At 42.8% G+C, this 17,335-nt stretch overlaps 1 protein-coding gene across 13 annotated transcripts in view; it reads right to left on the bottom strand.

Moving 5' to 3' along the window:
• The window catches only part of PRRC2C (proline rich coiled-coil 2C), a 67,793-nt gene that overhangs the window by 19,889 nt on the left and 30,569 nt on the right, over positions 1 to 17,335 (bottom strand). For 8 of the 13 annotated variants that reach the window (XM_041420158.1, XM_041420157.1, XM_041420168.1 and 5 more), the window contains exons 13-23: positions 17,064 to 17,233; positions 16,222 to 16,468; positions 14,958 to 15,171; positions 11,991 to 14,354; positions 11,152 to 11,360; positions 10,407 to 10,561; positions 9,608 to 9,941; positions 9,068 to 9,153; positions 7,943 to 8,131; positions 5,262 to 5,513; positions 477 to 566 (exon numbers count right to left, since the gene is read on the bottom strand). In XM_041420158.1, the coding sequence (XP_041276092.1) occupies positions 477 to 566; positions 5,262 to 5,513; positions 7,943 to 8,131; positions 9,068 to 9,153; positions 9,608 to 9,941; positions 10,407 to 10,561; positions 11,152 to 11,360; positions 11,991 to 14,354; positions 14,958 to 15,171; positions 16,222 to 16,468; positions 17,064 to 17,233 (4,310 nt within the window). The remainder of the gene's footprint in view (positions 1 to 476; positions 567 to 5,261; positions 5,514 to 7,942; positions 8,132 to 9,067; positions 9,154 to 9,607; positions 9,942 to 10,406; positions 10,562 to 11,151; positions 11,361 to 11,990; positions 14,355 to 14,957; positions 15,172 to 16,221; positions 16,469 to 17,063; positions 17,234 to 17,335) is intronic. The other 5 variants (XM_041420166.1, XM_041420169.1, XM_041420159.1 and 2 more) reach the window with 4 other exon arrangements.

Raw genomic sequence — 17,335 nt, 5'->3', positions numbered from 1 at the left:
GAACACCTGAAGCCTGCTGTCTGCTCTCACAACCATTCAGCTGCTCCCTTTGCATGCAGTTGCCGTGATTTCAGGCCACAGTTCATAATCCCTTTGTTTGTAAGAGCCTTTCTTCAAACAGCCTACAGAGCTTTGCTACTGGTACCAGGCTCAAGTCCCAACTGCTGCCAAGAACACACTCCCTTATTATGCCTATCTTTGCTTTTTTTAGAATTGTCCCTATAAACATCTCCACTTTCTGTGCTCTTTAGCTCACTGTGATTGTTCAAAAGACAAGAAAATACCTGAAGAATTCCAGAGCAGGTACTAATCAGACCAAATGTCCTTCCGAGTAAGATTACTGGAAAAAGCCCAGCTAGTTCACATGAAAGGAACCCTGTGGACTTGTTCACTGAAGGCACTATTTGGTGCTTTAAAAGAAGTGTGAAAATATTTTCTTGTCTTCAAAGTCAAGACGATCACTGCAATGGACTTACGTTCGTCACCAAAGTCTCCTCCATTTTTGTACTGCTAGTAGCCACTGTGTTAGGATGAGAAGAAGGTGTAGTGTAGTCTGTTACAGACTCCTGTGAAGAAAAACAATTCCATTAAAATATCTCCCTTACCTAAATTCCATTTCAATTTCTTGGACAGATGTCAGCCTTTCTACAGGAGGAGTTCAGCAAGCAACAGAAGATTAGAATTTGACACATTTTTCTTACAAGTCATGTGTAGCAATCCTTACTGCAGAATTGCTACTGAGGTCAGGAGGATTCTTAGAAGATTACAGTTTGCCTCATGACCTCACAATGTACATCTGGAGAAAAGTCAAAATACAGTCTGTAAGGCAAGAACATACAGAGCAATGTATCTCCTGGGCACTGTAAACTGGACTGTGGTGGTGCAACCAGTTATCATTTGTCACCCAAGATGCTTCAGCCACCTGCAGGCCCTTTCAGTCAGCTTAAAAAGTAAAATACCTTAGCTGAAAGCTTTCTGTAGCTTCAAATAAATACAGAAATTTCTTAGTATGACAAGAAAGGCCCTCCAGATGAAAAAGAACACAAAGGGATGGTTGCAATTTGCAAAACAATTTCCTTTCCTGTAAGTTTTGTCTCTGAAAATCACAAGACTCAGATTCTCTGGATGGTGCAGGCTACCTTCTGATTTCTGCACTGCTTAATGATTTCAAGGAAGAAAAGGACTGAGGTTTCCAGTCTGCTCAGAGGCTTTTTTTGAAGCTTATTTGTCACAGTCAAGTGGCCCTTCATGTGCTCAGCAAACAAGGTCCTTTCAGTGCTGGCAGTAGGCAGTGACTCCTGCAGCTGTAGACAGAAATGGCCTGTGCAAAGTTTAAATGTCTGAAGTTTTACATCCCTGGTGCCCAGGAAAGGCTCCACCATCTTGATAGAACCAAACACCACAAAAGAACTGAAGAACAAATCAGCAGCAGAACTGTTACTGAGTGTCTGGACTTGCCAACCCGTAATGATTTTGAAGACACAAGCCATATAATGCTTGTTTAATTCCATCCAACCAGAGGGATAAGCTACTAAAAAAGTGCACACTCAATTTCCTCCTCAGGCCTGCAGCAAGGCCTCTAAAAAAGCAATTAGAGGACTGAGATAGTAACTGACAAATGACAAAGAATCCTCCTTAAAAGGACGAGCTCATTTTGGTAAAAGACCAGAACAAGCTAAACCATAGCAGGGTGAGAGGACAACGTGCACATGGATTTATTTTTATAATTTATGAAGAAAACAGAGAACTCTTTTCTCCATTTATTTACTTCCTTTACTTGCTAAACTGGTGAAATACAAGATATATGGTGCTACCCACAATCCCAACCACCAGACTGCAAGCTGCACATTTGCACTGGATTCCAACAGGCAAATTTAATCTGGGTAAAACAAGGCAAGAATGCAAGGCTGCTTTCATCACACAGACCTTCTAATGAAGTAATTAAATGGCTCCCTATTTTTTTAAGGATGCATTACTGCGTAAGAAAGAGGAAGTGTTTTTATTAAATTTCCTTCAAGGTCTGAATGCAATTTTTCAGGGTTTGAGCAGTGCAAATCCTTATGAAAGAAGATGGATCAAGACTACTGCTAACTTTCTTACTTTGCAAACTCACAGCACAAAAAGAGCTTTTTCACTAGAATTAAACCCAAACCACTGTACCAGCTGTGGTGCCCTTACAAGTGCATGTGCAATGCTGAAGCACAAGGGTGGTTTACAGGCTGAACATGCAGAAAAGACAATGCTTTAACCACATGAACACCACCCCATAAACGTAGATTAATCTCCATCCTTCATTTCCTGCTACATTAAGTCCAGGATTCTGTTAGATGTGGCTTATCACCACAAGCTTTTACAATTCAGTTAAAGTGATTCTCCTGTACAACTGTTTGACTGAAGAAACCAACTGATTACTTTATTATAAACTAGTAACAGCTAGAGCAATAAGCTCATGTTTATGCTTTTTTGGAGTTCTCCACAAATTGTTTGCAGCTGAAGAAAAAGAACAGGCAGACTTCTTGTAACGACCTCCTTCAAAAAGAAGAAATCACAAAACCTCCAGTGACTTGACTGAACAAAGCACAAGGCAGACCTCAGAGCTGACCCTGCTGTAAAGGATCAGGGTACTTAGTGAGATGAACTAGCTATTTGATTGGTTCCTGATTTAGATAAATCACCCAAATTAGAGATTGAAAGATACTCAAAATCTTCTGAAAACCAGTCTGTATGTCCTTTTAGCCACGATCTGTGAGACAAAGCTGTACAGCTGCCTGTACAAATACTTCACAGGCATCCACAACCAGGTACTGGTCTCCCTGGGATCTGACAGGTTGAAATGGAAGGCTGGGAAAGGCAAGGGCTAAGATGTTTTACCCAATTCAGAAACTTACACATCAGACTGCCTTCACTACAAAAATACTGCAAAATCCAAGAGAAACAGCTGCAACGGCTTCTGAGCATCATACTTATGTACTAAACTTAAACACCTCACTGTAGGAGTTAATTTATATTTATACAGTTTCTAAGCAGTCTTGTATGATTAAAGGCACATGCTCTTATCAAGATGTTTGTTTTGGAATGGATGGGGTACTCTTGCAAAGCTTCTGAAGGAGGACAGCTGGTTTTTACAGACATTTAAATCAAATACACCACAAGTGTGCACTCCTGGAAGCTGAGCAGGAATCTCTGAGAGGGATGTTTAAGACTATCAAAAGAAAAGACATTTAAGTTTGCCACAACATCAACATCTGACATTGAAACAACAGGTTAAAGATGTCAACACCTCCTCCCTCATGAACAAGCAATGGAAAGAGTACCAAGACAAGAAAAAGCAATTTCAATGTACATCAGTACAAGAACTCCAAGGCTGGAGCAGTATTTGAACCCCTTTTAAAAGACTCTTCAAAAAGAAGGGACATTTATTGCAGGTTCATTCCTGAAAAACCTACATGAAGGTTATCTTATCCAATAAATGCACAGGTTTTTGGTTTAACTTCCAGAGATGTAACTGTTGGTTTAGCTTCCACTTCTTTCCTAGAAAAAACAACGTACTATTGCCTCAGGAACTATTCTTAACAAAGGAATTTAAAGGCAAACCTGGTGCTGTTAAGACAGGAGTATTTAGGCCTATTATGAAAGGCTTCTTTAAGCAATCATTCAATAGAGAAATTGAGAACTTTCATATGCAGCACAAACTGGAAAGCCTCTTTCCACTCTGGTTTTCCTTCCAGAAACAGAACCTCAGTGCTTTAGTACTGTGGCAGTTCAAAGAACCTTGGCAACCCATGTTAAACTAAACCCAGACTGGCACAAAGTCCAGACTTCCCTTTTGAAAAACTCATACTTCAAAAATACAATTGCAGAGAGGAAATGTTGCTGATTTTAGCAGAGCTACTTGACTACACTCAGTCAGGCTGCAGTAATCAAAGCTGTGTTTCCCATTCTGTTTGTGGCTTAGAAGAAGCCTCTTCTCCTGTCTTGAGCTCTGGCCACAGGAGTTTGTGGGACCCTGGGAAGCACAGGAACCAAACAGGCTCACCAAACACCTGAGCAAGGTATTTACTGCTCTGCACTTCTGATTCTCATACATTTATCAGTTTCTGGTATGAACATAAACCACTCACACCTACCTACAAGATGGAAAATGTCAGGAAGGATGAGAAATCCCTGCACTGAATTTTCTTAAGCCTGCAGCTTCCATGTTGGACACAAATATCCTTCCACTTGCTCTGTAGCAACACTTCATTGAGACAGTATCTTTTATGGCAAAAAGCTGCCTAAGCTGTCCTTTGGTTTGGGGTTATTTTCCTAGCTGTGGGATCAAAGATGTGTGACAAAGATGAATTGGGGGTGATCCACACTCCATATTCTTCAACTATTAATGTAACTCTTAAAGAGGATCAGTTTTCCTAAATGCCATCAGAAGATTTCTGCTTAAGACCAGGATGGTCTTATAAGTTTCTATACTTAGAAAACTGCTTTTCAAACCTGCAAGGATCATTTTTCCTGTACCAAAGCAGGTATAACTATTAAGCAGTAGCTACTCAAACTGCATCACTTCTTTACATCTGAGAGATGACAACGAGAGTACTTGTCAAGACACAGGCAGAAAGGAGATGCCTCTGGGGATGTTTTTCAGCCACATCTAAGAACTGACCTGCAGAACAACGAATCCCAACAGCAGATCACCATCTCACTGCTGAGCAGTTATAAAGAAAACAGGGGACTATGATGAGCCCTAAATACTGTGAAGTTCTGCAAGGAATATCTAGACAATATCCAAGCCAAGAGGATACACATGACCATCTAGGGACACAGAACAAGCCTTACCTAAAGCTTTAGCACATTGCTAGTTTAGAGATTTTTTTTTTTTCACAGAACAGCACTTAATTCACAGCTTGAGGTCATCCATACACTCATCCAGCAATCATGCACGACTTCACTTCTCTGCTGGAAGTCATCTTGCATACATCACATTGATCTGAGTCTGCAGACTCTGCCTACACCAGGCTCCAGTGCCACTCTCCACAGCAGTGCTCAGGACTGAGTTTTGCCATTCAGCAGAACAGACTTCCAAGCTGATTTGTGTCAGGGACAAGACATCACATCTCTGCAGCACTTCTGAATTCAAGCACCAGTGTTTCCTATCTGCCACTCAGTGGGCTCTGCTGTCCAAGCACCACCAGCAGGCAGCCAAGTGTCAACCCCTCACTGCAATCACATTTTACATACAGTGCTCAGTATTCTGGCAGTATTTTTCTTACCTTTGTGTTTGTCCCAAACTCTGGAGCAGACACAGATATCATGGTTCCTATCTCGGTGCTCAGCTCGCTCGCTGCTTTGGTCTCCTTTGTAGTGACAGGTTCTGGGCTTCTGACAGAGGTGGGAGATGGCTTCTCCTGTCCCTCAGGCTCTCCCTGCTGGGCATCCTTCACCTTTCTGTTCTTTAAAGAACGCTCTTTCCCAATAGGACCAGGTTTATACTCTTTGTTTTCTACCGGGCTCAAGTCTGGAAGCTAAGTTAGTGTTAACTTGTCAGTCATGCTTTCCTCTCTGTGTCCTATCCAGCAAAAATACTTATAACATGCTAAAAGTCATTGTTTAAACAGAACAAAGCTTTTCAAGGGGAAGCATTTTCTATCAGGTAAAGAACTTGAGACTAAGTCATAAGTACATGAAATGCATTGATTTTGAACACTAGGAATCCAAACCATTGTTTTCAAGCAATGAATTTTTTATGGGAAGTGGCAGAGTTCAAATAAAATACAAAAGAATGTCACTTTGACTGTCCTTATAAGAAAAGCAGAAAAAACACAGAAACCACATGACTTTGCATATCTACAGGTTATTTTAATTTTCAGGGATTCAGGATTTTACAGGGCCCCAGGAAAGTAGAACAGAAGACTCTACCTTTATTTGAAATTATCTTGATGTATGGATGTTGGCAGCATTTTTCCCCAGAAACTGACCATTAAAGGGATCCAGAAAAAATAAAACACAAGTGTTGCCTTATACTGCAGACACCATGGCTGGATCACTGCTGCAATTCAGCAGTTCCTTTCTGTGCAGCTGAGTTACAGCAGAATGAAGGGCCCTAGGGAACCTGAATGCTTTGCTGCTTCAACAGCCACGTCCTTTCTGGCTGAGACTCTGAGTCCACTTCACTGCTGAGCAGCACTAAAATCCCTCCAAGGCAGTCCTGAAAATTCAATTCCTTAAGCTTTTATAAGCAGCTGCTAATTGTTTTTCCTCAATAGAAACCAGGTATTTCGGGAGTAATGAAGACTCTCTAAAATACCCCAAATAATATTTTCTCTAATTCTTTATAGAGGCTGAAATTCCTCCAGACACTTTAAGGTCACTTAAACCTTCACACTTTGCCTTGGAAAGGTAAGTTGCTTTGTTTCAAGTATGGTCCTCTTACATGTCCCATATTAATTCAACAATACCAATCTCCAATCTTGAATATAAGCTTGCATTTAGGCTTCACAGCAAACAATACCACCACAGCAGTGGGTGGGTGTGTAAGAACTGTTTGTTTGTTGGGATTTATTTTTTGTCATCAAGGCAGTTACATTTACAGCTGCCTCACTCAAAGGAGTGTAAAAAAATATTACCCTCCAATGCATTTACTATTTAGTCACATATGTGTCTTTCAACAAAATCTGCAGAAATCTTGACAGCTCTAAACATGCAGAAAAAAGGAACTTTCTATCCAGTGTCAAGTAGATTGTCTCTATTTAACTTTGGAGTTCATTCTATCAAAGTGATTTTACTGGGCAGTTTGAGGCATGCTGCAGTGTATCTGAGACAGGGGGTATTGCAATTCATCAGCAGTTTTAATCAGTGCATATTTCTCTACTGAACATGTCTTATATTCTGCAGTGAAAGCCATGAACTGCAACACGTCCACTCAGTGTCTCATACAGCAGAAGTTAAATTCATTCTGTGTGTGACTGAACTTCCAGATTTCAGCTCTTTTTTTTGGATTTTTTTTTTTTGGGGGGGGGGGGGGGGGAACCCAACAAACAACCAAAACCTTAACAATGAACACAAAGAAACATCCACTCTCCTAGAAAGACAAAAGGGCTTTAATTACATCAGGACTGCTGCCAAATCTCAGACATCAAGAGGGACTGGAATAGCTGACACTCTAAGTCACCAGACAAGTTTATCTGCTATAACCTTCTCTTTCTGAGAATTAGAAGCTGGTGCTGAGTGCTAGTGATGCACAGATTAGTGTGCACTGGAGGTGGAAATAACAGAAAATCTCTGGAAGGCAAGCAACACACTTATTTTTTAAGCTGATATAAGTTTGATTAGCTATTTAGTATTAGTTGCAAAAAAGTTAATTATTCAGACACCTGTGCATTTGAACTGCAGACCGCAAAGTAATGTCTCTAACATTCCTCCCTTTCCTCAAAACACTTCTTTTTCTGCAACTTCATGTACTGATCAGTTGATAATCTGGCTACAAAACTAAACAGGGCACCATTCATCCCTTTAGGGGGCAAGGCAGGAAGAACCACTGCACCTGCAGACACAGCCAGGGCAGCACTGCACTGCTGTTTCCAAACAGCTCTCAAGGAGGCCTGAGTGTGACCTTGCCTTAAGTCACCTTGAGGCAACCCCAAGAAAAACCAGAAAACTCAAACTACAAATAAAAACAAAGCACTTCACCACATCCAGTTTACCAACAAAGCTATCACAAATCCATACTCCCATCCCTGGCTTCAAATACAGAACCAATGTGCAGCCTCTGCTGGGCTAAGGTGCTGTTTAATTACCCTGCACATCTTCTCTGCAAGAACCACCTTGCTGATTGTATTAGGAAATATAAAAAGGGATGCAATTTTTATGGGTCTAGTCCTAACTCAGTGTATTCTATTCTGCTATTTGTAACCCTTTTCTGACTGAACTTTGTACTGCAATTATGACCTTTTACCTTTTGTGCTTTGATGGGTCCAGCCCGAGGCTGTTTCTGTCTCTGCTCTTTGGGTTCTGGTAATTTGTCAGTGGATTTCTCAGACAGCACAGGACCAACTTCATTGTCACTGCCACTGGAAGCTGGGGCTCCAAATTGAATGGTTTCTATACCAAGATCGACTCCACCTTCTTGTCCAGGCTTTGTCCCCTGGTTAAAAAGCAAACATTTAACCCATCCTGAATATTTTCTGTATCAGTACAATGACAATGGCTCAAAAAAGAACACTAAAAACGTGCTCAGCTGAAAACCACTAGAAGGGTACTTTTATCTTTTGCAGAGGTACCATTTGTGACTGCAACAGATTTGCAAGAATAAACAATATCTTTACAAACACTTCCTCCTCCTCAAGTCTCTACTGTTAAAGGAGCTCAAGAAAAAAGCAGTGAAGAAATATGTAAATATCACCAAGATCAAGAGGAACAAGTGCAATTCAGATTCAGGTTCACAACATTCTCTGGGAAGTTCAAAACTTAATGCTCAATTCAAGAGAAACAGTAAGAAATAGAAAAGTATTTCCACATCTCTTGTGCAGTTCAAACTGTCTCCTACAACAGCTGTCTCAACATTCTTGCTGTTTAAAACAATTAAGACCAAAAAAGTACCAGAAAAGTCAGACCACAGCACTTTAAATGTAAAATTTAAGGCTATGCAAATTCCATGGGAATATCCACAGATAATACTGGTATAAATACTGCTGACTGCTTTTTGTATCTCAAATTTAAGGAACACAAAACCCCTTTAGTTCCTTGGAGACATCCTGTTTCTGTGTACTTCACTGAGCCCTACACAATCAGGCAAACTGGGCAATATTTTTCTTTGGAAATGTAATGAGTAACAGCCATCAACAGAATCTGTGAATGGCTGAGTTATTATCAAGAGAACAGCTTTTCCCTGCTGCAATTATAAAACCACCAGCATATATCCCATGCTTCCATACTATCTCCTGACTTCATGGAATTCTATGCACATTAGCTTAAGTATCTGCACTCCTGGATAAATGGATAATCTGTACCCAACCCCAAATAAATATAATTTGGATGGGTAAGCTTCAAGCACAGCTACTCTTCTTCCCCTCATTCTTACCTCTGGAGATGGAGCTGAACCAAAAGATGTCAGAGGCTTGTTCCAGGCACTGACTGAAGGTGGCTGAGGTGGGCTAATGGGTCCCACTGGCAATTAAGAAAAGATAGAGTTAAAAAAACCCTCAAGGCTGTTAGAGGTATTCAAATCAATGTACTGACTGACTGAGAAGTAAATTACAGATGTCTTGAGTAAATAAGCTTTAATTAACCTAATCAGTGGTTAAAAATGTGCTACCTATTCAGTTGCTTTCAAGTGGGGCAATTAACATGTCTGGAACAATGACCAAGTCTGACAAAACAGACTCCTCAACGGAGTGACAGCTGCTCATTTCTTGTGAGGAAAGAACACAATAACATAAAATACTGTACTGCAAACCCCTCTTTTTGGAGGTCACTATGCTGCACTTGGGTATGCTGCCCTCATTCCCTGTGCAGAATCCATCTGCAGGTAAAAATACAACCAGAGAGCCAGCTGGCCCATCAGCTTTCTCTAAATACAACGCTTGCTTCACCCACCTCAAATCCAAAAACCAGCACTTACATTTTTTGGAGATGTCATTCAGAACTGCTGTAGGAGGCACTTTGTTGTCCCATAATTCAGCTGCCAGGCCGTTGTGAGGCTGGGTGTTCTGCAGGACTTTGCCTGACACGGTGTAGTCTGTGCTGGCTGTCCCTCCTGCAGCCTGGCTTTGTGCTGGAACAGGAGCCTGGGGCTGGGCAGGGGACTGGGCTGGGCAGGGAGGCTGAGCCTGAGCTTGAGCCTGAGCCTGCTGTGCAGCTGCAGCTGCTGCCTGCTGCTGCTTTTTGGCAAATCTGGGGGGCAGCTTGGAATTCTGACCTCGGCCTTTTTCACTTGACCCTTTTTTGGTCCAAACCTGTAAGGAGAAGCCAATTTTATTCTTCCAGGTGACAAAGTGTACAGACAGCAATTGCAGAGTGCAAAAGGCAAAAAGCAAACTGATTAACCCAGCCTTAAAGGAAATCTATTTTTCTGGGGGGGTATTTAACCACAGGAACAGTAATTTCTTATCCATTTTCTTCTTGGAATCAAATGATTTACAAGCAATAGGGTAAATCTTTACCACAGTATGAAAAAGTGTTTTTATCAGTTTGCCAATTCCACCTGCCTGACAGCGCCCGATTGAGAAGTACAGAATCCCAATCTGACTACATAAAAATTAATTTTATTTGCTAAATATAAACAACTTTAATATTAAATATAACTAAGCATTTATATTTAGAAGAAGAAACTACAGTTTTGGAAGGAAGTTCCTGCACCCCTGACAACATTCCCAGCACTGCAAGCAGCTTTTTCCCCACTATAAATGCTTGTCTTGTACCTGCACTGTTTGTTCTTCCTTCTTTCTGCGCTCTTCATCTTGCAAGCGTTTTTGCTGCTTCTTAGACACCACTTCTGTGAAACCATCATCATTCAAGTTAGATTGGGAGTCTTCAACTACTGTCACTTCAGGGTGATCATCAATGATCACAACACCTATAGGAAAAGGAAAGGTATAGATGCTGCTGTTTCAACAGCTTCAGGTGCAATGCACCAAGCCAAAATTGGCTTTGGAGTGGAAGTTACTTCCCCACAGACACAGATGGGGGCCCTGATCAATGGCAAGCTTCTGCTTGCCAAGTGCTTTGCTGCTGAGCTCAAAGGCAAGGACTTCATATTTAAGAACTTTAAAACTGGAGCTTCCTGTACCAGATTCTCCAGGAAATTACTAAAACACAGTAATGAATAATGAACCCTCCCAGATATCAAGTCTAAGCCTAGCAGTGATAACCACTGCTTTTACTTTTGAGAATTAACTAAATTATGACAATGTGATGGAGAATGGTAGGAATGAAAGGTTATGATTATACAAAACTGTACTCATCTACATGTAACACACAATTAGGTCTGCCACCTTTTAGAGACACATACATTATTAGGTATCAGAAAGACAGTCATGCCCAAGTGCACAATTATTCTGGTGTTTTAAAAAATTCCCCTTTTTTAAAAGTTTTCAAACATCTAGCTCTATATGCAACAAAACTAGCAGAACTATCAAAAATTATTAGGATGTTATCAATACATACTTGCATAATTATTAAGATCAAATTGAGACAAGGCATCCACTTTTTCCTTAGGCTTCTTTGGACCAGCCTTTGGTTCTTCTCTCTTTTTGCCACTTGCATCCTTGGTGGTCTTCTGTCCTGCAGCAGTGACACCTCCATCCTCTTGATGTACAGAGTTGCCATTGGCAGGATCAACACCAGGCACAGGTGCTGCCTGCTCTTCAAATGGCCTGTTTTAGAAAAAAAACATTTGAAAATTATGCCACACAGAACACTCAGAAGGGAGTCAACAGTTTAATTCAGAACCCACTGTAGGGCTGTAGGTGTTTACTGACTTCTTAGTAAGGTCCAGACTTTCTACTTTCAGCTCCTAATGAGAAGCTCAACAGCAAAAGCTGTTTTGGGGAAATATCAAATGCCCTGCTAAATTTTCCATCAAATTCAGCATATGGAAAAATAAAGTTTAGTCTAAATGGTAAGCATCTCTCAACCTGCTTGTCTGTGTTAGGTGATTTATCTAAAATGGAATGCAGCAATTTATAGATTAACTGCAAAACTGCTCACATGAACATTTCTGCTTGCATCCAAACCTCAAGACACATAGCTCAACTAAGAAATAGCAATGCAATTTTTTAAAATTAGGCTTTTTTAGCATTGTGCATACAAGAACACTTGACTCTCAGCTTCAGGTTCCAGGAGTCTATATAAACAGAAAAAACAAAGTACAGAGCATGGGTGCACATATCAGTGTCTTTCCTACCACTCCACAGATCTAAACCAGCCGCTTACGGTTTCAAACCACAAGAGGATGACAGAAGGCCACCACCCCATGTGCTTCCTCACAGAGGCTGGGTACTCACCCTCTTTTTCCACTTCTGGGAGGAGGACCACTCCGCCTTTCGCTCCGGGGCCCTGAGAAGTTCCTCCCTGGCTTAGCTGGCCCGTTGTTGCCACGTCGGTTCTGACGGTCTATTCCAGGCCGCTGACTAGAGAAGCTTCTCTTGGCTATTTCCCTTTTTGGAGCTCCAGCGTTTTCTCCTGCCTTTGCAGCAACCTGTGCTGCTGCATCTGCTGTTTTCTTCTCATCCCTTTCCCGCCTCTCATTGAAGTCACTGCTTTCCGAGGCTGTTTCCCATTCTTCATTTGCCTGGTCTGAAGAATTCTGGTTGGACAAGTCTGGTGTCTTACTTCCTGACACATCCAGAGCAGGGTTGGAGGGCTCATTAACTGCATTATTAACTGTAGCACTCGTTGTGGAGCTGGTCACCACCTCACTGATCTTGGATGCGGCTTCTCTCTCTTTTAGGCGCCTGAAGCGTGGTGGCTTATCCTGCCTTGGAGGCCGGGCAGGCCTCTGTCTTCGTGGCCTCTCTCTGTTTGGATCAAACTTCCTTTCAAATTTTGGAGGTCTTTTATCAATTGGTATAGGACCATAATGCTCATTTCTTCTCGGAGGCTCTCCATCTTCTGGTTTAATGATCTCTGTTTGCCTGGGGTTCCACTGATTGTCCCTGTAGGCTGGTCGTCTTATTGTGGATGGACGTGGAGGACGTCCCCCGGGATCCCTGCCACCACGCCTATACATTCCCCCTCTGCCTCGTCTAGAAGGCTCTCCTTTAGGAAGAAATCCTGGTTTGGGCTTGTTCTCATAATCTCTGATGTACGTTTTTTCTAGGGATCTGTTGTCTACTCTGATATTGTTCTCAGGTTTGAACGACAGGGGCTTTGGAGGCTTCTTGCCATCAGCTCTTTCTTCTCGTTTCGGGTGCTTGCCCTTGATGATGCTGTCCTTGTCTGAGAGCAGGGTGTCACTCGCGCTCTCGTGAACTTCGCTGTCAGAATCTGTCTCCGAGCCATGCTGGCGCCGCCGTTTTGGGATTACTTCAAAGTCAGAACTCTCACTACGAGTTTCACTCTCTTCTCTTTGCCTAACAGGCCCTGAAGGCACATGCTCTGATCTAGGCTTAGGATCTCTGTAGTGTGGGTACTCTCTATTATGGCCTCTACTGCCCCGACCACGTCCTCCGTAAGAACCCCTGTAGCTACGGCCCCTAGAATAATACTCACCCCGACCTCTGCCTCTGTATCCCTGATCTGGGAACCAGTCCCTATCCCTGGCCTCCTTCCAGTATGTCCTCGGTGGTAAGCCTGGCTCTCTTTTCACTGGCCTGGTTTCTAGGCGTGGTTTCTCCACCACCTCCTTGCTTACCACCTTCTCAGCCTGTTTGTCCTCCTTGCTGGCGGGAGCGGGGGGCTGCGTGTGGGGCGGGGGCTGAGCGGCCGGCGGGGCGGCCGGGGGCTGCGGGATGGCTGGGGGCAGCTGGGCACTGGCTGGCTGGGCAGCTGGGAGCTGCTGCTGGACTGCAGGGGCAGGGGGCTGCACCACAGCTTTAGCTGCTGCCTCGGGCTGACTGCTCTCCTGGCTCGCTGGTGCTGGGGCAGCATCCTGGGTTATCTTCTTAGCCAGAGGAGCGCTGCTGGAGGTGGATCTCTCGGGCTCAGCCTGAGACAGTGGCACTTGAGGTGATTCCTTTTTGTCACTTTTTTCAGGCTTGCCTGGTTTTTCACTAGCTGTCTTTTCTCCTTCCTTCTCCTTCCTCTGCTCGCGCTCTTCTCTCTGTTCACGCTCTTCCTTCATGTCCCTAAGCACAGGTTTCTTAATAGGACCCGATCTTCTCACTGGTCTGTCGCCACCTTCGTCTCGCCTGCCATAACCTGGCCTAGGACCCCATCTTGTTTCAGACTTAGGTTTGAAAGTTTTCTCAGGTTTTGGTCCTTCTGATGTTCTATTAGTGATCAAAATTTCTTTTTTCGGTTTAATCTCAAGTCTCTCAATTGTCTCCTTTGTCTCAATAGGTCTGTTACTTAATTTAGGGATATTTGCTGCTGTTTCACCCCTCTGGTCTTCTGATTTTAGGGAGTGACTTGAACCATGGGAAATGCTTCTCTTTAATGAAGAGTGACTTTCCCCCATAGGCACCAATTCTTCTGGAGAACTACGTGTAACCTTCTCACTCACTCCTTCAAAATTAACTGCTGTGTTAGGTGTGTCAGTTTGGAGAGGTTGTACATCTTCCAAAGGCCTGCTTGGGAACTTCTGTATCTCTACCTCTCCCGATTCTCTGAAAAATTCTGTCTTTGGATGAGAGTCCAACTGGTTGTGTTCTACAGGATAAGCACTGGCAGGGACAGCAACTCGTTCTTGCTCCAAGTGTGCCTCAGACCTAAGCAGAAAGCAATTAAGAGTATTGGCATGTGGGGGAAAAATTTATTCATACATAATTACTCAAATAAAATAATTTTCTATTAAGGATCAATGTCAGCTCTAGGAAGCTCTAGGAAATAATTTTTAATGGAGACACCAACTACTATCCAAATGGCAGCAGAACAGAAAGAATTTCTGAACACTTCTAAGAAGCAGAGGAAAATCCTGACCATTCACCATGGATCAAAGGCCAAAAGAGACTTTTGCTTTATACCACTTGTACTTAACATACCACTTTTGAAACAAATACACACTGGACAAAAGTTCTCTAAAATGGGGAGAACTGAGAGAAAACAGAGGAGAACACTGTAGGAATGTTCTACAAAACTGCAAATTCAAAATATTCTGGCAATCACCGTTCATCTAGGCTAAACAAGGAGTCAAATGTCTTTCTACACCCTGCTACAGAGCAGGGTCTTCTGTTTTGTACAACAGCATCAAGCACTCTGCATCCCCCAGTCACAACTCCTCCTTTCAAGTTTTGTGTGAAGCTACAACCCAGTTAGTCAAGACCGCATTTTACAACCTGTGTGACTTGGAGAGTGGCACAACTCAGGCTTACCTCAAATCATCAGGCTCTTCTAAGACCTTGGGAGGAGAAGTGGACTGCTGAGGTTCAGCGTGGGGGTAGGGCTCTGAGCCCCACATCATGCGTGGCTCTGACAGAGGCACGCTGTGCTCCCTCGCAGAGCGAGCCATGTGCTCAAACGAGTCTGAAGCAGCTGCTGAGCCCTCCAGCTGCTCTCTTCTCATCAGTGGTTTGGGAGGCATAATTCCTGTGGCAGAGTGAAGTTCAACAATTGAAACAAATTTAACATTAGCAAAGAAACCGACCTCAACACAAACAAAGCCTGTCAGGAGGTACCAAGGAATGATGTTCTCTCCCCTCCAAAATCTCCTTCCCTTTGACTGTCCATGTTGAAACCAAATGTCTATTCCCTGCCAGCCGACCTCAGACTGACTAAACCACACTCAACACTTGCATCCTATGTCCCAAAAAGAGGAAAAAGCTGTCTGCTTTCACTACACTGGGAAGAACCAGGCCTATGGACCTGTAAACTCATGGATGAAGATAGTGCTGTAACCTCTGAATGGCAAAAGGAAGATGAGTGCACACACAGGCAGTTTTTTATACTCTATCATTCCAGCTTGAAAAACTTTTACCATTTCAAAGAAATTTTGTAGTTTTCACTATCTCTGCTTAGCCTGCTATTTCCTCCATCCACTCCTTGCACTCACTGAGGACACCTGCTCAACTAAAGAGCAAGGGAAAGGGTATCTTCATTACATTACATGACAGACTTCTATTATTTATGCCCAATAGCTTTCCTAACTGCAAATCAGATGGCCATTCCACAAATTAAAAAGGACTTTTTAGGGTCAAGAGTCTGAAACCACAAATTTATTAAGACACTGGAGGTTGTTAATATGTGATGTAAAAACAGAAATGTTTCATGGGATATTTTAGGAAGCAATGTAGTGCCAAAATGTAATGAAACACAAATGGTAAATACACTTTTTCTCAGTTCAACCTAAGTCTTGCCAGCTTTCTGTCTGTAACAAAGAAAGGCTTATGCTGACATCCACAATGATCTTAACTGTCACTCACATGCCTGCAGTATGACAGCTGGGATTTTACTTTATAGCCAAAGGTACACATTCTCATAGGACTACAATATGACTACAATCTGTTTTGTCCCAAACAATAAAATAATGTAGATTTCTTCTTAAAACCCCATCCATTCACTAAACAAAGTGTGGTTAAGGAATGACTTCTAGCTCAAAATCAAGTAGGTTCAACAGCAAAACAATGTTTCCAGGTTTACCTGGATGAATAGGAGGCATATCCATGGCAGGTCTCCCCGACATCATCCGTGGGTCCATGTAGGATTGCATCATGAGCCAGCGGGGGTCGAAGCCCATGGAAGCCAAATGCTGGGGATGGGGCTGCATGGGCTGGTAAAGGGGTCTGTGCTGGGGTGGTGGGACAGGGCCACTCGAAGGCTGGGAGGGAGCAGACTGTGGAAGGACACCTTGCTGCTGTTGCTGCCACTGCTGCTGTTTCATTTGCTCCTGCAGATGAAAAACCAGTATTACAGGACTTTTTGATAAGATGAAGACTTGAGCACAGCTCTAATAATACTTGGAAACAATAAGTACAATTATCTCCAGGACAGCAAGTATTCTGAAAGTTAATTGTTGACATGCATCAGGATGATGTAGGAGAAAAGGGAGAAAACCAGACTGGACAACTTACAATAGCTACAGCTTAACTGGTGTGTAGCTGAGACACAGAACAACCTATACTTTGTGCATGTCATTAATGCAAAGTGCTCCTCAGACCACAGCACCCAAGTTGAACTGTTAGTGTCACACCCTTTTAGGAAAAGCTGCAGAAATAATCAATCATCAGACTTCAGGTTCCACAGGCAAGCGCAGGGCAATGCCAGTGTGGGCCAGTTTCAAAGCCTCTCCAGCCTTCTGCTCACTTACAGACCTTGCAAGTGACAAAAAGTGCTTCAGGCAGAACGATTCCTACCAATACGATTTCTAGAAGCTGGGAAGCAAAAACTCAGGATTTCTGAAACTCCTATGATCACCTTCTTCAGAATGAGGCAGAATACAGCATTCTTTAAATGAGCCTCCTTTTAATGAACTGGTTTGTTACCTGCTGCCTCTGAAATCTCGGTGGTAATGACTTCTGAAACTGCTTAGAATAGCCCGAGGAAACAGCAGGACGAGGTTGGGATCCTGAGTCTGGCTCATTCTCATGAGTCACCTGTGAAACCTCTTTCTCATTTCGACCACTGTCTTGTCGAGTAAAGACTGCTTGATCTTCTGAAAGAAAAACAACAGACCCCCCCCCACCTATGTGAGACAACAGTCAATATTACAACTGACAATTTCACCGGAATATCAGATAAAGAATGTTCTAAAATG

Source organism: Onychostruthus taczanowskii, unplaced genomic scaffold, assembly GCF_017590055.1.
Source record: "Onychostruthus taczanowskii isolate IOZ18803 unplaced genomic scaffold, ASM1759005v1 scaffold63, whole genome shotgun sequence".
Lineage (NCBI taxonomy): Eukaryota > Metazoa > Chordata > Aves > Passeriformes > Passeridae > Onychostruthus > Onychostruthus taczanowskii.
This window is presented reverse-complemented; position numbering and strand designations above follow the sequence as displayed.